This window comes from Remersonia thermophila, chromosome 2 (assembly GCF_042764415.1).
Source record: "Remersonia thermophila strain ATCC 22073 chromosome 2, whole genome shotgun sequence".
Lineage (NCBI taxonomy): Eukaryota > Fungi > Ascomycota > Sordariomycetes > Sordariales > Chaetomiaceae > Remersonia > Remersonia thermophila.
This window is the reverse complement of record NC_092218.1, coordinates 260916-282993: the sequence shown is the minus strand read 5'-3', so window position 1 is coordinate 282993 and position 22078 is coordinate 260916. Positions and strand designations below refer to the sequence as shown.

The following is a 22078-nucleotide window of genomic DNA, read 5'->3' as shown; positions in this document are numbered from 1 at the left end:
CGAACGCATGCAGGTCCGAGGCTTGACGCCTGAGGGACATGGAAGACAACTGCTCGGTATGCCGGACGCCGTCAACAAGCCCCATAGACAGCGATAGAACCATTGGACTATAACGGATGCCCGTTCCCACACCGTACGGTCCTTCTTTTTCCCGCAGCATCTGCCGAAGGAGACGCTCAGTATAGCTCGGGCCATGGGGGGACGTATGTGGTACGTTGGTAGACCCTTACGGTAACCTCGCCAAACATCCAGTGTTCCAAGATGGGTTGCTTCGACGCTGGGAAGGCCGGCGCAGGCCCGGAGGCAACCGGAGCCTCACCGGGGCCTGGGTTGCCGAAACAGGCAGTCTGCCGCCGGCTGGCGGACCCACTTGGCGCCGATCCTCCGGCCTGTGTGGTTCCTGACGCCGTGGTCGTCCGGCGTGCGTATTAGGTCCTTTACCTCCTCTAGCCAGGGATCCGGTGGAGGTCAAGAAACAAGCCAGGTCACAAGTCCACCTCGCTCAAGAAAGGCAACAAAGCAAAGCAAATCGCAAATCGTGTCAGCTACTACGGCCGTGATCCAAGAAAACAAAAAGCATCAATTCGGGGGGGAGGAGGGCTTGCTAGCTAGCTAATAATTCGAGGAACAACAAGGCCATGCTCTGTGCGCGCCGGCACCGCTCACTGGCCAACCGTGGCGTTTTCGCGCTTGAGCGCAGGGGGCTTACGCGGCGTGGCAGCCTCGTTGGCAGAGCCGGACTGCATCTTGGCCTGGGTGCGTCTCGGATGGGTGGTCGGAGAAGGGGTCAAGCACGGCTGCTGCTTTTCAGCGTTAGTGGTGTTGGGCATTTGCGCGCGAGTTTGGTGCCGTTGCGACGTCTCGGGCACGGTTTTTGTGGTGAGGTTCCAAACGGCGAAAGACGGGAGCCGGGCGTCGCATGCCCTCTCAATATATCTTGTTCAGGGCAAACAGCCGAGGCCACGACGCTCGTGGCAATGTGGCGAAAAACCAGCCACGTCAACGTTCTGCCCCAGGCACAAAGCGCGACGACGACTTCGCAACGCGTTGTTCACGTGCGACCGCAAAGGCAATGAATCAACGCCATTGTTGGAGGGGAGACCTCGTATGCGTTCTTTCATGTCCGCTACACAGGTGTCCTTTCAACAACAGCCTTGTTCTCTCCGGTACACAAGTTACTTGTTTCGACACTCGCCAGATTTGTTTTGTTTTGTTTTTTTTTGTAGACTCTAGACTCTTACGTCAAGAGCAAACCTGGCGCAAGAGGCGACACCTTCATTGCCAAGGGGAAGAGGTTGCATCACCTCAGTGAGCCCTAAACGATGGCTCGCAGAGCTGCGGTATCCTATTGTTGCGCTCTGTTGGCTGGCCATTGCAATCTGTAGGCGGCGCTCGATGTCTGCTGACCTCAACGAGGCCATCGTCGTCATCGGTATCACGGAGCGAAGGAACCATCGTCGTTGACTTGGTGAGAAGAAAGAAAAAACCGGCCAGGATACCGATCACTATTAACTCTCGCAGTATGACGCTGACATAAGGTCGTAGAGCGCTGTTTCATCAATCCCCTCCTCCCCTCCAGCACAAAAGCGAGCCCCATCCCCAGATCTCCCAGAGCAGCGGCGCTGGGAGCACAGGGCAATGATTATGTAACCCCCCCTGTTCGAATTTGCATCGTTTCCTCCCCCAAGCGGAGAGGTCCAATCAGGCCCATCGTTGTTGCGCTCGCCAATGGATGAGCGTCGTAGGCGCGCTTCTTTTCAACTTTAAGATTGAAGGATCGAAGAATGTGGTCGGGCTTGGTGCGCTGTTGCTGGCTCATTTCCCCGTTCCGTCCATTCGTCCATTCGTCCGTCCGTCCGTCCGTCCGTCCGTCTCCCGCTCAGAGATTAGAAGCAGCAGTCGAGGCACTCGAGGCAGCACTCGCACGTCTCGCCGCAGAGCCAGCAGCAGCACATGGCGGCGACGCTAGACGATAGGACACCCAAAGTCAGCATGGGCGTCGCGGGCCTGGCGAAGTGCAACAACAAAAAAGCGCGCGGAAACTCACCAAGTGTACAGGCACCCGTGGCTCTTCTCCTCCTTGGGCGGCGGCGCCTGCTGGTACTGCATGGGCTGGGGAGGCGGATAGTAGCCCTGGGGAGGAGGATAGCCGCCAGGAGGCGGAGGGCCGTAACCCTGGGGAGGCGGAGGGCCGTAGCCTTGAGGAGGCGGGTAACCACTGTGCGACAAAGTCAGTCGGGTTCCATTGCGTGTTGTGATGTTTATTGTTTGGGGTCGTTTGGAGGAGGCGGGGCGGTGAGGTGGTGAGGTGCAATGGCAGTGTTGTAGCGGTCAATGGTTTGACTCGGAGTGCCGAGGTGAAGGAAAAAAAAATGGGAAGAGCGGCGGGCAACGAAAGGCTCTTCTTCTTCTTCTTCTTCTTGTTCTTCTTTCTTACCCTTGAGCAGGATACTGGGACATGATGATGGCGGATGAGAGAGAATACGAGGTGGATGGAGCTGTCTGGATGGAAATGGCGTGTGGGTAGCCGGGATGGAAGGGGAAGAGAGAAAAAAAAGGGAAGACGGACGGTGAACGGGCTGATCAGCGCAAGAAAAGAGGCCTCCTTCGGTGGTCCTCCCCCCGGTCCTCTCGCCGCTGATTACAGTGGGTTTCGCCCAGCCTGCAGTGCAGCTGGGATGACGGCGCGCCAAGCGGGCCGTGGCTCTTCCGCCCCAACGGCCAAGCGTCGGTGAACACAACCGCGACAAACCACGGCGACTTTGACTGCCTCTGCCCGAGCGGAATCCGCCGCAAGCGTCTTGGCCGGCGCAGGGGTAGGGACAGGGGCGTTTCCATGGGCCTTTCGCGGCTTGGTCCGGTCGCTGGCAGCGATTTGGGGGGGATTGCGCGGTAACTAATCACTAATAACGTTCATAACGAGTTAGGTACTGCGTACATAGGGACATAGTTCGGTACCTTGGCGTCAAAAGCCACCCCCCCCATACCGCATCTCAGCGGCGACGCGACTGCGATGCATTCATGTACGCAGTAACTATTACTGCTAGTACCTACCGTACTAGTATGTAGTACTCAGTATGTACGCCGGGGAGTTCGGCGGCTTTGCCGTGCAGGAAGGCCAACAACATGTGCGGCCTGGAAATTTCGCCTTGATCCCCAAGCAATAATAACCACGATGCAGCGAACGACAGGATCCCACAAGAAACAAAGGCTGGAGCCTCCCCTCCCTGACTACGGCGCCGGCATCTTCCCCCCGGAGATACGCGCCAAGCTGTCGGCGCTCTCTCGCCTGGAGCTGCCATCCCCGGAGCTCCTCCGCGGCCTGCGAAAGCCAAAGCCCGAGCCCAAGGGGGCCGGCGGCCGAAGGCGAGGCTTGTTTCGACGGCCCTCCGCTCTCCGCCCTGCTGGCCGGCACGGCCGAGGGAAGCCTCGGTCGAGTCGCGCATCGAGCACGCCGGGTTCTACATACAAGCTCCGGGCCGTCCTGGAGAGCGCGCCAAGGAGTGCTCCCGGCTGGTTCGCGGCGCGTGCTCCCACAGGCCCGTCCCGCCTGGCGTTGCCCAGGGGAAAACGGCGGATCTTGTCGTGGCACCCACCATTCCCCCCCCGGCTCGGAGCTCGGCTCGGCCATCGTCGCAAGGCTGGTCGGCCTCGAGCAGCAGAACGGCCAGGGCGCCCCCTTGGGACCGTCCCATGCTGAACCCGACGGATTACCCGCCCCTGGCATGGCCACGGGAGACCATGCCAGGGGCGTGGGAACCAAGCCGCCGGATCGTGCCCCGGATCGTGGCCCGCATCGTGGCCCGCATCGGACCCCGGATCGGACCCCGGATCGGATCCCGTTCCCGCCTCCCCCCGACGCCAAGGCGCCGCCGATTCTGTGGGGAGAGTGGTGCAACCGCCCCCAGCTTATGGGGCGGGGATGGCTCGACAAGGAGCGTGGAGCCGCGCAAAGAGAGCAGCCCTGCGAACACCGGATGCAAAAAAGGATCTCGCATGGCCACCGCATCCAGCGACTCGGGAGCCGGGGGCAGACAACACTCACCACCTTCACCAACCTATACCAACGTTGGGAAGAAGCCCGCGGGTGATGCCCCTCGAGCCAGCCACCGAGGAGCAATCCAACAAACGACATGCCGCCATGTATTCTTGTTGTATAGTAGATGGATGGTGTCTTAACGATGCTCCAAAGTGTCCGGTCGGGTCCAAAACGCTCGGGCCAAGACGGTGGGTTCGGCAGGCATCGGCGACTTTTGGACGTTTTGGTTGCGGGTTGCTTCTCCGCTCCGGAGCGACTCCGCACGCCGCATGCAGGTCAACTACCACCACCCAAGACGTTCCGCACAATGCGCCATGAATGACGCCACCGTGATATGTCAGCCGCGCACACAGCAGACCGGAGCAGAGCCTTTTCTCTTTGCGGATTTACGCTGCCGTTGAATTAGTAATCTACGAGTCGCTCGGTGGACAGCCTTCCACGGGGAATCGTCCAAGTACAAAGAAGCCGGGTACCCCGCCGCCCAGCTTCCGTGGCATCCCAACGACCGCAAGAGCCCCAAGCTGGCCCCTCTCCTCGTTCCCGACATCCAACTCGGCCGTCGCCATGGCTTCTCAGGACAAGCTCATCCTCTACACCAACCACCGCTGCCCATGTAAGTCGTTTCCGTGCAAAGGAACTTCGCCAGCGGGTCCGCGAGCCCGCTGCGATGCGCATGGTCCAGCTCAACCCCTCGCCTCTCCTGACCCGTTCTCCCAGGGGCGCACCGCGCGCACATCGCTCTTGAGGAGCTCCAGGTGCCGTTCGAGGAGGTCATCATCGACCTCGACACGCCGCGGACGCCCGAGTACCTCCGGATCAACCCGCGCGGGCTGGTGCCCGCCCTCTCGCACAACGGCGAGGTCATCATCGAGTCGGCCATCGTGGTGCAGTACCTGACGGACCGGTTCCCGTCGCACCTGGTGCCCGGCTCCGGCGAGCCCGGCGGCGCGCTGCGGAGGGCGCGCATCTCGCTGTTTGTGGACGCCTTTGGCGCCAAGTTCAACGCGCCGCTGTTCGGCCTGTACACGGCGCAGGCCGACGCCGACAAGGACGCCATCGTCGACAAGGCGGTGGCGGGCCTCGTCGCCGAGGTGGAGCCGCTGCTGGCGGACGCGGCGCCCTTTTTTGGCGGGAGCGACAAGCTCACGCTGGCCGAGGTGAGCGAGGAAGCGGCCCGGCGCAGGATTTCCCGGCCGGCCGGCCGGTCTCGGTCCGGAAGGGGCGAAAAAAAAAAAAAAAAAGCCATGATGCTAACGCGGCCGTCCAGGTCCTGACGGGGTCGTTTGTCGTCCGGCTCAAGACGCTGACGGCGGCCGAGGTCTACCCCAAGAAGCTGTGGACCGCCATCGAGCAGCAGGCGCCCAACTTTACGCGGTGGGCCGAGGCGGTCGCCAAGCACCCCAGCGTGACGTCCATCTACGACGAGCCGGCCATCATCGAGGGGACGAAGAAGCGGATCGCGAAGCTGCTCGCAGCGAAGAAGTGAGGGGCCGCCGCCTTTCTCTTCCAAGCTTCGGAAGGACAGGAGAGGGCAGGAGAGGGCAGGAGATGACAGGAGAGGGCAGGAGAGGAGAGGAGAGGAGAAGAGAGGAGAGGACAGGACAGGACAGGAGGAGGGGGATGTTGGGTGGTGCCATGGGTGAACCCCTTGGACGTTTTTGCCGGAGAGTGAATAAAACTACCTCGGTCAAATTCCACGCGGTCAATGGTTCATTTCAGGAGCGTGAACCCAAAATGCCTGAAGTCTGGAGATGGACTTTGGGTGTCTGTGGTTTTCCAAGGCAACATGTGCGCGCCCCCCTTTTCTGTGCGACTCTGACGCAGGCATACCGTTACTGAGCAGTTACTCTCCATACGTGCATGCACGCCTCCTTTCAAGGCGAGTACATATAACTATACATGTATGCATATACACAGTATATATATATATATATAATATATATATATATATATGTGTGTGTGTGTGTGTGTGTGTGTGTGTGTGTGTGTGTGTGTATGTAGCCCTGCGTACCTGCGCCGAGTCGTTCATAGTTCTTACATCTCCTCCATCCAGCTGAGCGAGCCCCAGCTCTCCCCTCCCCCGCCAACGCTGACGGGGGGCCCTGTATGTACTAGTACATACTGAACGTGGATGAGGAGTGGAGGACCTGAGCCTCCGGTGCTTGTGTCTTGGCGATGCCTGGGGTTCCACTTGGTTCCACTCCATGTCTTGGCAAACCCGCCCCCCCCCCCCCCAAAGAACCGAGGCTCAAGGATCCACCCCCTGCTGCAACCCCAACTCGGTTCCGTCCAATTCCTCCAAACCATCATCCATGCTCACGCGTTCAGCAAGCAACCAAACATCTCCAAGGCTGCTTCTGGATGCTGCTGGCTAGCTACCACCTCGACAACTCGGAGCTCCAACGGCTTTGGTTGCCTTGTCGTCAATTCCACGCCCCGACTCTGCTCTGACGCCCGCCATCCTCCGGGGTCTAGGGGGTTTTTGTTTTTCATTGACGCTCGATTCAGGACTGGGATTCGCCCATCTACTACGCAGTATATTAACGATCTCTTCTTGCATCTTCCATGCCCCCCCGGCACATGGCCAACCCCTGACGACAGCCGAACCTCGCAGCCATCCCGTTCCTCCATCGCCATCGCCATCGCCATCGCCATCGCCATCGCCATCGCCGCCGCCGTCGCCATCTTCCCATCCATCTCCTCCCACCATGTCGCTGCCATCAAAATGGCTGCACATGTACGATGACTTCATCACAAAAAACGCCCACCAGGTGGCCCAGATCGAGTCCACCTTGCGGTCGCTGACGTACATCATTCCCGGTACGATGCCATTCCTCCGCGACTCCCTCCGTCTTGGGTCCCCGACGAACCCGCTGACGGATTTTCCCTCTGTTCCCCCTCACGCACAGGTCGTTTTCGTGACGCCGAGATCGCCTCCGAGTCCATCCACAGCGGCGTTCAGCTCCTGTCGCTGTACCACGACGCGTTGCTGCGGCGCGCCCATGCCGTGGCCAAAATCGCCGCCGCGCAGGCCGAGGCGCCTCCGTCCCCGCACGCTCGCTACACGCGCCACTGGACCAACCGCAGCCCGCTCTACCGTCGCGTCGCCTACCTCCTCCAGGTCGTCCGCTATGTCGAGCTCCTCTGCGAGATGGCCGCCAAGCGCCGCGGCGGCGAAGAGGCCCGCTGGCGCGTCGTCGTCCTCCTCGAGTCCATCAAGGCCATCTGCCGCCTCGTCCTGCTGCGCGTCACGCGATCCCGCCCCATCGTCACCCCGGCCCTGCCCGAACGCGGGCCCCTGCCCGAGGAGCCGCCCGGCAACCCCGCCGAGCACGACGACGAGTCGATGGGCATGGGCGAGGACGACGAGGATCGCGGCCTGCTGGGCTCCATCGGCGGCAGCCACAACTCCACCGCCAGCGCCAGCAACGAGTGGACCATGTCGCGCACCGGCATGAGCCTGCCGCCCCTGCCCGCGCCGGGCGACACGAGCGGGTTCCTGCTGTCCCGCGTGCTCACGGCCGACGACATCAAGCCGGCCGCCAAGCTGGTCAACACGCTGCGCGGCCAGGCCCGCGTCGCCGAGGTGCTGCACATCCTGGCGCCCCTCGCCTTCGCCGTCGCCCTGGCCCGCTGCAAGGACAAGCGCCGCTCCTGGACCCCTTGGCTGCTCGGCGTCGGCATCGAGCTCACCGCTCGCCAGCTGCGCGACCGCGGCCTGCGCACCACCCCGCTCGAGCGCGAGGAATGGAGCCGCCGCGCCTGGGCCATGGGCTGGTGGGCCATGCGCGGCGCCTTTTACGAAAACGTGACCAAGGGGGCCGTCGAGGGCCTGCGCCGTCGCCTGCCGGGCCTGCTGGCCGGCATCGTAGAGGATTACGAGTACCTGTGGGAGAATTATTACTACAGCACGAGCTCGTGACCAAGCATCCGGCTCCGGCGTATAATGAATGGTGCATGTGTGGGTGTGTGTGTATATGGCGCGAGGGCGGAGGGGAATTGGCATAACAGGCATGAAGACGATGGCGTCTGGCGTTTGACTCGGGTTTCAGGGAGGGGAGCGGAGGGGAGAACGGTGGTTGTAATACTATCAGCAAGCTTGGATAACCGTGTACAGAATTTTTTTATTTTTTTTTTATTTTTCATGAATCCCTCTTTTCCTCTGTCATGGCCTGGTGTCGGCTTCCAGCCTGCGTTAAACCTTTGATTTCTTCTCGCGAACAGCTCAGAGGCATCCAGTGAAAGGTGATATCGTGCGGCCTTGCGCCTACCAACCGGTGTTTGACTTGTACTCTTCGATCTTCAAGTCCAAGGCCGGATCTCCCGACTCCTTCTCCTCGGCTTCCCGTTTGTCCGCCTCGAGCCACACCTTGTACGCGCCGCCCGAGAGCATCGCGTGCAGCTCGTCGCAGTCCACCACGCGGTGCTCTAGCCACTCCGGGGCGTCCTGGACCGCTTGGGGCAGCGGCCTCGCCGCCAGCGCCACGGGCGCCAACACGGCGTCCGCCGCGGCCATGAACCGGTGAAGAATTGCCGTCACCTGCGGCGTCACCTTGCGCAGCGCCACCGCGCCGGTCCCTTTCAGCTCCTCCTCTTCGGCCCGCGACAGGTTGAGCCCGAGCTCGCCGCCGTCCCCGGCCGCGGTCACGGCGTACCAGCCGTTGTCCGTCGGGCCTGACACCTGGCCGCCGTCCCCCAGCACGTCCGGCGATGCGAGCACGTCTTTCAGCGAGTCAGGCAGCGTGTGGTCCACGGACGAGCCGCTCCCCGGATCCGCGACGGGGACAAAGATCCCGAGGTACGACCCCCCTGCGGCGGCGGCGGCGGCGGCGGCGACGGTCTCGTCTTGCACGTCCGCCAGAGTAAAGGGCTCGCCGGCGTCGCCGCCGGGGGAAATCCTGCAGGCGAGAGGGGCCCGTAGCCACCGGAGCGTCTCCAGGAGCAGAGCCCGCCCGGGGGACGGATCGCAGCACAGCGAGACGGAAAAGGCCGCCCACAGCCAAACGTCGCTGACGTCGTCGTCGCCTTGGAGCCGTCCGCGGCCCGTCGCAGAAAGGGAGACGCCGCCAAAGTTGAGAACGCGCAAGATCCCGCCGAGGACGAGGGCGAAATACCGGCCTGCGCGCTGGCGGAGCGGCCGGTCGCGCTTCGTGAAGGGCAGATGCACGCGGTACCCGTGCCACTTGCGCGGGCCGAAGCGGGCCAGGAGCTCCTCGTCGGCGACGCTCGCCGTCGGATCCGGGCCCGCGCCGGCCGCCGCCCCGTGCTGCTCCACCACCCGGCGGGCGGCCTGGAGCAGGCGATCCCACTCCTCGCCGTCCCAGCTTCCGCCCGGCCCGACCGACTCCCGGCTGCGGAGCGTGTACACGTCCCCGGCCGCGCCGGGATCGTCGCCGCAGCCGATCCACCAGCGGCTCCCCGGCCCCTCCTCGCGGAACCACCGGAACCCGGGCCTGCGGAAGTCGGCGCGCTCGACGAACCGCCGCACCGTCTCATCGTCGACCCCGTCCCTCCCGAGCACCTGCCAGAACGCCCTCGCTATCATGCGGACGATCTTGCACGCCTCCGCATCGGGATCGTCGCCGTCGTCGTGGAGGGTGTTGCCGCAGATGGGCGCGAACCGGCACAGCAGCAGGACGACCAGGCCCGGGACCGTCTCCCAGCGGCGGCGGGCTCGTTCGGTGGCGGTTCCGGCGGCGGTTCCGGCGGCCGCGGCGGCCGCGGCGGCGGCGACGGCCCGCGAAAGGAGCTCCAGCTCGGCCCAGCGCAGCGCGTACGGGTGCCAGTGCGCCTGGTCATCCCATCCAAGCAGGCACGGGTTGCCGGCACCTTTCTCGCGGGCGATCCGGGGCGTGGAATACCCCAGGGTGATGTCGTAGAGTTGCGTGTGCATCTTCAGCGAGAGGTGATAGGCCGGGGCGGGCAAGGACGGCTTGCTGTCGCGGCTTTTGCGGTCGTCCTCGTCGGGTTCTCCTCCTTGGTCATCGCCGTCCTGGCGGTCGCCCGAGGCGCGCTCGAGCTCGGGGACGGGAGTCCACGAGATGGGGATTTCCAGCTCGATCTTGTGCCAAACGCCGCCGCCGCCGTCGTCGTCGTCGTCTCCGCCATCCTGGTCGCCAGGTCCAGGGCCCGACGGCTCGTCCTCTTCTGGGTCGAGGAGGGCCTTTGCGGCGTCGCGAAAAGGACGCCTGTACGGACAAGGAGACGCAACCTCCGTGAACCAGTAGTAATCCGTCCAAAAGCGCTTGGTTCTGAACACCGGGATCAGCGAGGCCGGCAGGGCCATGATGACGGCGTGAACGGCTTTGTACGGGACGGCTGAGGAGCGTCGGTGCGCGGCGGTTCGGGCGAGATGCTTCGAAGCAAGCGCTCAAGGTGGGCTGGTAATAAGTATCAATGCAGCACAACCAGGCGAGGTTCCGTTTTTATAACCGCCTTGACGCTGCGACCTTTCGGCTTTGGAAGCTGCCCAGAGCCGTCATTTCAGGGCTTTGTGGTCGCTGGGTCAACCCCCCTGGAGAAGGGCGCAGGCAACCGTACAGCCCTCAGCTGAACTGTCCCATGTGGCGACCAATCCCCCTTCGTCTACCACCGACCGCACTCAACAAGCGGTCAAGCTTGGTGTTTGTAGGGTCCGCATCGGCGTCCGAGCGCCTCTTCCGGACGCCGACGAAGTTGCGGATGCGGGGATATTCACCCGGTGGCTGTGCTGTGCCGAAACATCCGGGAACCTTGAGGTTCTGTTGATTGAGCAAGACAAAAGGACCTAGGTAGCGTACCCGCTGGTTGGCAAGCCGGTCAAGAGGTAGAATGGGCAATAACAAGCGTCGTCTCTGTGTTACCCCGCTGCAGCCATTCGGTGCTGGTAAACAGGGGGCTATAAATAGCACCGCTACCTCTATGACATCGCCAAGAGAGCAGTGATACCATCGGCCGGCTGGCTCCCGAGGTAGCTCACGATCTAGGTACGTAAGAGCACATCCAAAAAAAAAGAAAAAAAAGCTCTCCAAATCAAAGTCATCGGATATGATTAACTATCAAACGTTTCTTCATCAGAAAGCAGGCATTTTTCCTAGCCAACCACGCCCCCCTCCCCTGTGCTTCACAGGCTCATGAGCCTCTCTAATATGCCTATTACTGGCTATCTCGGGTCAACGTCCCTCCACCAGGTGCTTCTCGAGGTCCGGTTGGGCGGTGGGCGGTACACATCGCTCGTGCTACTGCGGCGCCGCGACGACGAATACGACGGGGCTAGCCTTGCGGAGGGCAAGGGAGCCGGCGGCGGGGATTCAGGAGGCCTTCGGGGCGGCAGGCCTAGGTTGGACGGCCGAGCGGGAGCGTACGACCTGTACGAGGTGGTCGGACGAGGGCGGTCAGGGAAGCTATCAGCGGAAGAGGAAGGCCTGTCGAGAAAGCTGGTTGAGCGACGGCTGCCGGGATCCGCGGTGCCTGGCGGGCGCAACAGGGAGGCGCTGGGGCGGATGCCGAGCCGGAGGCTGTCAAACCCGGTGGAAGCTTCTCTTCGCCTGTTGTACGCGTTGAGAAAGGCGCTGTTGAGCCGCGTATCGGTGCGCCGGGGCGCAGGCGGCGGCCGGGGGTTGTCGTCAGGGAGGTCGGGCGAGGGGAGAAGGCTCGAGTAGGTCGGCGAGGCAGGGCGCCTGAGGCTGCTGGGGCTGACGGTGGCGCTGTAGCCACGCCGGGAGAGAAGGGCGTCGACGGCCGGGAGGCCGCTGCTCTCCATGGAGCTGGATCTCGGGCTGGTCGGTAGCCTGTCCAGGTAGGCCATGGAGCTGTTGGTGGCAAAGTAGAGCGCTCCGCTGGCCGCTCTGGCGCCGACCATGCGGTCGTCAGGCAGGGGCTCCCGTCGGCGTCTGCGCGGCATGGTGTCGGGGGAGAGGATCTTGTTCGCTATCGAGTCTTGTGTTGAAAAGGCACCCTGTGAACCGTTGATAGAGAAAGCTCATGAGGATGTCCAGCTGCTTCTGAGGGTTTAGCGCTCTTATAAGCTTCAAGCAGGCAGACAGCCACGTCAAAGCCCTCTCTACGAAACATCACTCAGGGACATGTTACTGAGCTTTAGGGCTCTCTGAGCTGCCGGACGAGCTGTATTATCCAACAGTGGCCGTTGTTATTTTGGCGATCTGTCCAGGCTTGTTATCAAGGAAGGCTAACGAACTACGCTGACGACGTTCTGGAACCCGAGGTGTCAAGCGGACACAACCTAACACCGCATCAAAGTCCTATTACTTATTTTTCAATCATGAGTTCATAGGAACCTGGCGTGGCAGTATAAAGAAAAGAAAATGTACAGATCTATGCCAACAATCTCCACGTCTGGGTAGACCTGTGTCATCAGTCCTTGTGACTGGGCAGCTGTGTAATTCCAAACGATCAGAGAGAGAATGGCACATGTTGAGAGTTCTGTTTCATTTGGTTTCCCAAACTAACAACGAATCTTTATGACCTCGTGGAAGATAGAACTGGCCCCTAGCTGCTCATTACCCCCTCATCTCCTTCCGCCTCATCGATGTATTCGCGCGTCTTCAGTGATCGTGTCTCCTCCAGGGCCAAGAATCTCTGGAAGATTACGAGGTCGTCCTGGCGTGCCATCGCCACGCTACTACTCTTAGGCATGACCCGCAACTGCAGGCTGTCGTCAATCATCCAGTTGCGAGGGATGAAGAAGTGACGATGGTAATGCCCATCGCCCGTTTTCCTCAGGTCGTTGAGCGAAACCGAGCTGACCCATCCTTTTTCATCCACATAGAACAGCGACTGGCTGTGAAGCCCAATGGCATCGGCCATTGATGGGATGATCTTGGGTGCTACTCTCACCGACAGCATTCTGTCATTGCTGCCACCGTCTTCCTTACTTCCAGCCGGCGGCGCTCCGGTTTCCGTGGCAAGGATATCGCTCAAGTCCCTCAGATCCAGAATCTCGACGCTCGTGCATCGCTTGTGGCTGCCGCCTCCCAGTCGTACGAGCAGGTCCTTCTGGGGTTGGGACATCCATGGTGTTGCCGGCGACATTGATCCGCACGGGGGGAGAGGGTTGGAGATCGTGAAAAGCATCCCTTGGGTAGGGGTGAGCTCTTCGAGAGTCGCCCAGCGGAAAACATGAACGCTCTGCGACCGCAACATCAGCAGGAGGGACGGGTCCGTCGGATGCTGCAGCCACTGTCTTGTCTTGGTCCGCAGAGCAAAAGTCTCGTCCTTCTTGTCAACGTCATCATAATACCAACCAACAACCTCGCCTCGGATGTCCCACACCTCCGCGCCGTGAGAGGTGGCAATGTGAAACAGCTTCCCGGTATTGTTAATCAAAATGCCTCGAATGGTACGGTCACTGTAACGATTGAACAGTGGTGGCGAGAGCACGTTGTAAGCGTCTCCTGCCGTACGAGGGATTGTAATGCGTACGGCAATGCAGTTGTCAACATCATTGCTGATGACGAGGATGGATGCTTTCTCGTGCCAAGCGAGACACTTGATAGCATAGCTGTGATCCGGGTACAGGCGAAAGTCAAGAAGGCGGTTTCCTGTGGATGAACAGTAGATGGTGAGGCCGCCGTTGCGGCGACCACAAACTATGGCATTGTCTCCGTCGTCCAGGAGCGATGCGATGCATACGATCCAGGAGTTTTGAGAAGAGTCAGGCTGGGTAAACGGAGGGGCGGGGAGCGAGAGGGCATTTGCGCTAGGTTTCTCGCTCAAGAGGTCGTCGCAGGTGTCGACAAGACCGTCGTCAAAGGTGTCGTCAAAAGCATCTCGTCGTAGTGCTGCCGGCATTTCCCACACGTTACAGCACTTATCGCGCACATCGTAGAGGCGGAGGCCATCGGGTGAGACTGCCATGGCGTGCAGCAAGCTACGGCCGACCGGAGCAATGTAATGAATCACCCTCGGGCTGGGCTCAAACGTGAGGATGTGGATACCATTGTTCACGTCACTGGCGAAAAGCGTCTTTCCGTCCTCCGAGCTGACCAGAATTCGAGCGGCAATCTTACTGAAGCCGAGCTGCTCTCGAGTCCAGGGGTCGCAGGTGACGATGCCCACACCGTCGTAGGCAATGGCCAAAAGATTTGATTCTGGCACCGGGTTGAATAGCAGGTCGTTGATTTGGACGTCCTGGTAGGCAAACTCAGTGCCATGTCGGTAAAAGACCCCCCTCGTCCGCCGCCGTTCGATGTCCCAGATGGTGACCGGTGCACACGGGTATGTGAGGGCAGCTAGTCCGTGCATAGATGACATGCAGATCGTTGATGGTGGCGTCCCAAGCAGAATCTGGCGGGCATCATCTTCCAGGTCCGAATCGTCGGCATGGAACATTGGAAGCTCGTCCAAATCAGAGCCGTCTTTGGCAGAAAGGACATAGATGTATCCGCCTTTCGCGCACACCAGGAGCTCGTCTTCCTCCACGTTGAATGCGAGAGATACTGGTGACCGAGTCCTATCCACCTTCTTTTTCCACACCGGCTGGTGCTTTTGGTCCCAAAGCGATATCTCTCCAGTACCGTAGACAACTAGGGAGCTGCTTGCTGGTCCAAACTTGAGGCCGCGGACAGTCTTCTCGTGCCAAAGTTCGCTGACAGCTTGCAGTGTGCTGCTATCGTAGATGGTAGTCTTGCATTTAAGACCTGATGAGAAAGTGTTGACGGCTAAATACTGCTCTGAGGCAGCAACAGCCGTGGCGTTGCGCTCGTAGACGAAGCTTGAGATCCTCTCGTTCCATCCCTGCACGGGGGACACTCCGAGGAGCCGCTGACGGCGCCAGTTCTTGGCAAACTGTTGATGTATGATGGACTGGGGAGGGCTGATGATGGGAACCATGGAACGGATGCAGGATGGCAGATCTTGGAGATTCGATCCAAAGTTGGCCACAAGGTAAGCCAAGTCGCGAATCCAAGCAGCCACAAATCGCAACTCCTTTTTGAGTTGAAGAAGCTGCTTCCCGCAACGAGAGAGGAACACCCGAAGGTTTTGAATCGTTTTGACCAATATCTTCAGGCCTCCCATCCTGACGGCGCATTCGATCCACGTAAGGACGTTCGAAATGAAGAACGTTTCCGTCAGGAGGAGCAATCCTTCGAGTCCGGTATCGCATTGAGCAAGGTGAAAGGAGAAGTAAGCGCAGGCGTAGTCGGCCAAACCCAACCCTTCATGGGGTTTAAAAGTTGTAGAGCTCTGCCGTCCTGGCCGGGGAGGAGCAAAGTCCTGTCCGGTGAGGTATTTGAGACAGACCTCGGCCAGACGCACGTGGCCGGTACTGCGCTCAATCTGGAGCTCTGACTTCCCTTGGGTGAGAAAGGAAAACACAGCCCGATGGATGAAGTGAACCTCGGACTCTTGGTTGATTGTGATTAGGTTGCCGCACAGCTGGGTGAGCCGATCCTGTGCTTTTATCAACGTACGGCTGATGTCGAGGCGAACGGCTTCGCAAAGTTCGTCGACAGAAAGACGGCGTTGTGCACAAACTACCCATCTGAAAATGCACTTGACCAGTTCCAGGTTCGGTGTGTTGGCAATCTCCTTTGCGATCCGGAGGTAGATGTCGTTTATCTCCCCGGAAGCATGGTGGAGCACCGACTCCGCGTCTTCGTCGGCGTATGTCTCATCCAGCTGGTCCATGACCATAGATGCCCACAGAAAGATGCCATTAGACTTGGAGAGGATTCCGGAAAGGACATGTTCGCTGAGACCGCTGTCGGAGACGCAAGCACGACGTGATCGCAGAAAACTGGCAATGTCTAGTTTTGTGCCCTCACCACCAGTTTCCAACTCCGCCACAAAGTGTTCATCGACACTCAATGCTCGCCGTACTTGGACTCCTGGCCTGCTCGTCAGGAACACCTGCAAGGGAATCCAATGCGGAATCCTGGAAAGGAAATAAAGCAGTGAGTTCAACGCCTTCTTCGGACATTCGTCTAAAGCGTCGATGACCCAGAACTGTGGTGATGAAAAGGTCGTCTTGAAAACCCGGTTGATGAAAATATCGTTCCAAATCTTGTGGTGGTCGTTGTGGTTGATATTTCCGCTATTCTCAGCCATGGCTAGAACAGCTTTCCGTATGTCAAAATTGAAGGAGGCCATCTGGAAGGCCAGGGATCGCAGAGCCGCAGACAGGCTAGAGGCATCCGTGTTTCCGTGTTTCAGAAAGTAATAGGAACAGTCAAGGTTGCCCTCCTGAAGGGATCGGATCACATGGCCGCAGATGACAGACTTTCCTGAGCCTGGAGGACCGTGAACCCACAGGAAGCGCGGGCGCTCCGTCCGCAGCGTCGTTTGGGCGTTGCTGGACATCTCTTCGGCGGATTGGGAGAGCCACATGCTGAAGATTGGGTGCTCGGTCAACCAGGAGCACGTGCCGGGTAGCTGCTTATCCGAAATGCTGAGGAGATCGGATTCGGGCGGTCCCTCGACTTCTAAGAATGCAGCTATTGCCCTAATCTCGGCTTTGGCCTTCTCCCGTTGCTGTGAGCGATCTGTAGATCAGGAACGTCAGAGAGTGGAGGGCGTGGGTGTAAAGGGGGGGATAGAGGGGAAGTGTATCCTACAGTCTATCTCAACCTCCTCCACCGTTTTGTGCAGGCAATGAAGGACAATCTGGTAGTTATGATGTGTACGGCTCTCAAACTTGCAAATATATCGATGGTCGGCTTGTATTTCCCGGGACCTTTCTTCGGGAAAATCCATGACGGCTGAACTCTTATCGACGACGAGAACCGATTTCATTGGTATGGTTTCATAAAACGACCAAACCTGCAGGTCGCTTCTCACGTCCCGGAAGTCGTTGTTGATTTCCTGGCGAATGTACAGTCAGCCTGGAAGACAGCCAATGACTTCCCGAAACAGACCATCTTACCTCTAACGTGGGGGAACCCGGGATCAGCTCAGTGACGAATGGCTTGGACCCAGGCAGGAGAAGCGCATCAAGAGTTCGTTGCAGAATTTGGGCAAGGTTGGAACCACGATGCGGGGTAGCAAAGAAGTACATCGAGTGTATCCTTTTGGCAAATTCCTGATACCGAGGATCTTTTCTGGCCAGGATATAAGCCTTTTATCATGTCAGTTCTACTGAACTCTCCAGCTGCTCAAACAAAACACACCTTTTTTGCGACTAGGCCACCCATGCTATGGGCAATGAGGACGATGGGTGTCTAATAGAAATTGTAATGTAAGCGTGATATGTAATCATAAGTCTGCAGAGTATGGCAGGCATATAGTTGCTCACGTCTCGAGTCTTACGCAGATGAGGGGAGGTGATCATGTCCATCAACAACGCGTGTCCAAAGTCGTCAATGTTCAAAATGCTCTTCTGAATCTTGAACCACTCCGACTCGTATCCAAAGCTGTGGATGCGAACATGTTCGAATCCTGGCTCGGACGGTAGCCATTCCTTTGGCCAGAAGGTGCTGGAGTCGGGCGAATAGCTCCATGTCTTTCTAGATCCCCCAGCTAAGCCATGTACCTATGAGCACAAGGAGGGTGGTTAGTGGGTGACATTTAGGGGAGCATGTCGAGGAGTGACGATGGAGGAGGAGGATGTACAAAGATAAAGTCCACGTGAGGCTCGGGCGGCTCACTCAGAAGATTGAGGCCCAAAGGGCCGTGAGTGTCTTCTTCGACACAGGCATCAGCTACAGGTGTTTTTGCCTTGGGTTTGACTGCATTTCGGCCACGCTGAAACAGAGAGAATGAAGACAGAGATGAACGTGCTAGAGATCTGAAGGGGACTATAGATGGCGATGAAGAACGGCCTGGTCCAACCGATGGCGGATCTCTCCGCTCCGGCAGGTCTCCAGATACCATTCGCAGGTCTGGTGTTGAGTCAAAGTACCAAAATTGACCGTTCCTTGCCTTTTGCGCTGCGTTGTCCGCATACACCCCCTAAAGAGAGAGAGAGAGAGAGCGAGAGAGAGAGATTTGGCCGTGGGGTGATGCAGAGTCTTGTCTGGTAAAGTCGTTGGTAGGTTAACCTACCTGTGGCCAGAAATACCTCGGGCAGGGAGAAAGCCAAGCCTCTTTCACAAGCCCCCAACAGACCAAGGTTACCAACCTATCACCAAAGGTATTTGGGTAGGTACCTAGGCAGGGTAGCAGCGTATACTGTACTTGGTAAGAGTGGGTAGCGCTGTGATTGGTGATCTAAGCGCCCGGCTAACCCTAGGTTAGCTGCCTGCACTGCGGGGACCATCAGCCCAAACTGATAGCTCGATTAACTACTGTAAGTATACGATGTTTACTTGGGGACCAGGCATAAAAAGATCGTTTCACTGTTTTGGAAGAGGGACATGTCGCCTTTGAACTTCGGCACTGGCAAGCCAGCATGCCTTCTCTGTGCTCTTCTTTCCACTTGCTTTCATTACGACACTGAGATAATACGCATCCAGAACAGCGCAAGACGTCTCATTGAATAAACTGAACGCATACTTGAAGCATGATGAACATCCATTAAACAAGAAGCTAAAACGATGGCCCGAGGTACCCTGGTAATTATATCAAGATGAGGAGACACACGGAAAAGAAGCCGTCAAATGGGCAGAAGGGCGTAGAGGATGAAAAGAAGTAGAGATGGACAATGAGAAGAGAAACGATCATTAAAAACCAGAGCGGTAAAGCAGTCATAAAAAAGGGTAGGGGAACGAGATGAAGAAAACGAAACATGAAAAAGAATAGAGAAGAGGCATCCAGGCTCGTTTCCCAACGCTGTCCATGCAATCCTTTGTGTAAGTACCCCCATCCCATAATCATCACTACTCCCCCCCCCGCCTCGGCCTCGGCCTCGGCCAGTTTCAAGGCAAGCAAAGTCAAACTACCGCACCCTCCTCGCCGAAAAGACCGACACCGGAGGCTCCGCCGCGCGGGACCTCGTCATCGGCAAGGCCGGGTGCTGTTGCGGGAGGTGCGTCCAGCCGCGGCACGGGGACGGGCCCGCGGGACCGGGCTGGAGCCTCCGCCTCTGCCTTGCCGGCGACGACGGCGACGGCGGCGGCGACGACGATGTCGACAGGAACGATGACGCACACGAGGGCGGCGGCCTTGGCACGAAGCCGGCGGCGGGGGCGGGCTCGCTGTCCGGCATCGTCGTCATCATCATCGTCATCGCCATGGCGTCTGAGCCGGCCGTGTAGTCCAGGAGGTGGCGGTGGGTGTCCGGGACGGAGGCGGGGAGGGGGGCGTGGGAGGTCGTCGGCCAGGTGTGGGTGCGCTGGAAGGGCGGGGCGAAAGGGTTGGGGAGGTCGTGGTCGTCATCGGCGGCGGCGGCGATGGAGTAGGCGGGGGAGGAAGAGGGGAGGTGCTTCTGCCGCCGCTGGAGGCCGAACGCGCTTCTCTCCCGTCTCGGCGGGAGCAGGCGGGGAGAGGAGGACCGCGCGGGGAGGTCGTCGATGCGGAGCAGGCGGACGGGTTCGTCGAGGTCTGAGTCGAGTTCCTCCTCCTCCTCCTCCTCTTCCTCTTCCTGCTGCTGCCGCTGCTCGTACTCCTCTTCCTCCACGTCATCGTCGTCATCGTCGTCGTCGTCGTCGTCGTCGTCGTCGTCGTCGTCATTGTCGCTGCCGGGTGAGACGTAAGGAGATTCCCAGTCGGCGGCATGGCCCCGCCAGACCTCGCACAGCTCGGTGGCGACGGAGGCCCGGGCGCTCGGGATGATGGTGGTCATGCTGGCGACGCTTCTGAGACGGGAGGGGCGGTGCGGTGGGGAGGGGGATCTCTCGCGGGTGTGCTGGCGCTCCGGCGGGCGCTCCCGACGACGCTCCGGCTCCTTGGGCTCGTCCCGGGAGGTACGACGCGAGTGTTGTTGCTTGGTGTGATGTCGCTCTTCGCGGGGCTTGCCGTGGCTTGCGTGAGGGGGGTCATCGTCGCTATGGTCGTCCTCGCTTTCGTCGTCGTGGTCTCTCCGTCGGGGCCGCTCATGAAGCAGGCGAGACCCCGCGTGGTGCCGTTCCTCGCGATGCTTGGCGCGGTGGGCGCGCGGCGGGTCAAAGTCGCTGTCGTCACCCGAGCTCTCGTCGTCGTGGTCTCTCCGGCTCGACCGCCCCTGAGAGAAGCGGGACGCGGGAGGCAGAGGCCACGACGACGAGTACGTTGAATGAGAAGCCTCGCTCCACGTCGCGCTGCGGGCCACGCGGGTCGGCACGGGCTCGGGCTCGGGTTCGGGCGGTGACCGGCGAGCAGAATAGGAGTCGTCAGAGTCAGAAGACCTGGCATGGCGAGCATCCGACTCGGAGTCTTTGTCTGGAAACCGTGTTAGGCTCGTGTCAGGGGGGTAGCTATGAACGTCCACTGGCTGGCTTACCACTCTCGCGTCGTGCGTGCGGCTCGATGCGGCGCTTGTGACGTCTGGGAGACTCCTTGGAGGACCGACGATGCTGCCGCGGCGGCGGCGGAGGCGGCGGCGGCGGACACTTCCCGGTTGGGGACCTGCCCCTGGATGCCGACGACGGCGACCGACCCTCCGGGGCCCGGAAACGCTTCGCGTCCGAGGTGGAAGCCCTACGCAAAAGAATCCGGTGCTCCTTCAGGAGGATGGTCCGCCGCGGCATCTCGTCCGGGTACTCCTCGATGTAGGGCGCCGGCGTGCGCCTCGGCTTCGTCTCGGACGACCGTCTCTTGTCGGCTTTGTGGTGGTTCTTGCCATGGGTCCCAGGGGGTTCTCGAGGGTCTGCGTGCCGTGGCTTGGCCGAACGCTTGCAGTGATGGCAATCCTCTTGGGCGTCCGAGTCCTCGAAGACGGTCGAGTCGCCGTGCTCGTCCTCCTCGGGATCGTCGGCGCCGCACCTGCATCGGAGGGCGCCTCGAGGTTTCGCCTTGGGCGACTTACGCCTCGCGGGGCTTTTTGTTTTGGTCGGCTTCTTTTCGGCGCTCTTGCGGCTGGCGTATGCGTAGCTGACGCTGGTGCTATCACCGGAGTCGTAGTCGGTGGTAGTGGTTGTGTTGGGATCCTCGCGCATATTCATGTTGGCGAATCTTGCGTTGGAGCACCACGGCCACGCTTTGGGGGATCAGGAAGATGGACTCAAGCATTGGGAGACAGACGAGGTTCTTAAACAAAACAAAAAAAAAAAAAAAAAAAGATGAGAAGCAGAATGAGGATGATGGTTTGGCATCATCGCAAAGCGAACGCAAGGGCACGAGTCAGAGGTGAGGATATCTATTTATTATTGAATACACATATGCATGCCATCTCTTGTCTTGTCAGAGAGAGTCTTGCAACCCAAACGGCAAGGTGAATGCGACTGCAACACATGAGCACCCGAGGGGTAGCCGTCAGGCTGAGTTGGGCAACCAGCAAAGTGAGGCTGTCAAATAGGAGAACGCCGCCGCCGTGCCGCAGGTGTGGCTGCCCATGTGTGGATGAAGGGGACAGGCCAGCACAGCAGCGTTGCAGCGAGATCCCCATGACAAGCCCTTTTTCGCTGTTCCGAATTTGTGTTGACAGCTTTGTTTTGGCCCGTGGGGGGTCGGCTAGCTTCTGCGCGTGGCGAGCTCCCGGGGGATGTTCCGGGTGTGGTACGCCGTGGTATTAGGGCGAAGGAGTCCGGTTCGTTTGCCCACAAGGAGGGCGATAAGATCGAAGGAGGGTTGGACAGCCTCTCAACACCATGATTTGTTGGCATCCCCGAGGAACCACGTGGTGAACTGGAAGTGGCACTTTGGCCACGGCAAGCTCCCATAGGCTCTTCTTTTTCGATCTCTGTTCCTTTTGTTTGGGTATGGGGGGGTTTCACAGCAGTCAAAGAAGAGGGGGCGTAATCTAATTGCCTTTTCCCCGAGGCACAGCTCAAGGCGGACCGAGAGATGGCCGGGTCGGCAATGCGAACCGGGACGACCCGAGGGTGATTCTTCGAGCAAGCAAAGTCCTTCGGAACCAGAATGCGTGTTGGACTCTTTGGCACGCATTACCTCTTAGGAGCACATGAATTGACCGGTTGACAATTTCACAAGACGTCACGACACACAAGACACTCAAGGTAATAATATATCGACGTATAAGTGGTGGACATTTTCAAAATATGAATTTCTGTTATTGGCTGGAATGTT

The 22078-nt window shown here is 59.5% G+C and overlaps 6 protein-coding genes across 6 annotated transcripts; 2 read left to right on the top strand and 4 right to left on the bottom strand.

The window, feature by feature from the left end:
• Nucleotides 1–1886: 1886 nt before the first annotated feature.
• VTJ83DRAFT_1535 (uncharacterized protein) lies at nucleotides 1887–2460 on the bottom strand (the record flags this gene model as incomplete). Its single annotated transcript, XM_071007705.1, has 3 exons — nucleotides 1887–1965; nucleotides 2048–2218; nucleotides 2438–2460. The coding sequence occupies 3 exons, from the start codon at nucleotides 2458–2460 to the stop codon at nucleotides 1887–1889; spliced, it is 273 nt and encodes a 90-aa protein (XP_070868075.1).
• A 2143-nt stretch (nucleotides 2461–4603) lies between these two features.
• Nucleotides 4604–5525, top strand: VTJ83DRAFT_1534 (uncharacterized protein; the record flags this gene model as incomplete). Its single annotated transcript, XM_071007704.1, has 3 exons — nucleotides 4604–4652; nucleotides 4757–5196; nucleotides 5307–5525. 3 exons carry the CDS (start codon nucleotides 4604–4606, stop codon nucleotides 5523–5525), a joined length of 708 nt encoding a protein of 235 aa, XP_070868074.1.
• Nucleotides 5526–6747: 1222 nt separating this feature from the next.
• On the top strand, nucleotides 6748–7961 carry VTJ83DRAFT_1533 (uncharacterized protein; the record flags this gene model as incomplete). Its single annotated transcript, XM_071007703.1, has 2 exons — nucleotides 6748–6859; nucleotides 6949–7961. The coding sequence occupies 2 exons, from the start codon at nucleotides 6748–6750 to the stop codon at nucleotides 7959–7961; spliced, it is 1125 nt and encodes a 374-aa protein (XP_070868073.1).
• Nucleotides 7962–8306: 345 nt separating this feature from the next.
• Nucleotides 8307–10325, bottom strand: VTJ83DRAFT_1532 (uncharacterized protein; the record flags this gene model as incomplete). Its single annotated transcript, XM_071007702.1, has 1 exon — nucleotides 8307–10325. One exon carries the CDS (start codon nucleotides 10323–10325, stop codon nucleotides 8307–8309), a length of 2019 nt encoding a protein of 672 aa, XP_070868072.1.
• Nucleotides 10326–12526: 2201 nt separating this feature from the next.
• On the bottom strand, nucleotides 12527–17848 carry VTJ83DRAFT_1531 (uncharacterized protein; the record flags this gene model as incomplete). The annotated part of the gene is made up of 6 exons (XM_071007701.1): nucleotides 12527–16521; nucleotides 16594–16840; nucleotides 16902–17093; nucleotides 17146–17196; nucleotides 17271–17507; nucleotides 17588–17848. 6 exons carry the CDS (start codon nucleotides 17846–17848, stop codon nucleotides 12527–12529), a joined length of 4983 nt encoding a protein of 1660 aa, XP_070868071.1.
• Nucleotides 17849–18851: 1003 nt separating this feature from the next.
• On the bottom strand, nucleotides 18852–20994 carry VTJ83DRAFT_1530 (uncharacterized protein; the record flags this gene model as incomplete). The annotated part of the gene is made up of 2 exons (XM_071007700.1): nucleotides 18852–20272; nucleotides 20334–20994. 2 exons carry the CDS (start codon nucleotides 20992–20994, stop codon nucleotides 18852–18854), a joined length of 2082 nt encoding a protein of 693 aa, XP_070868070.1.
• Nucleotides 20995–22078: the final 1084 nt, after the last annotated feature.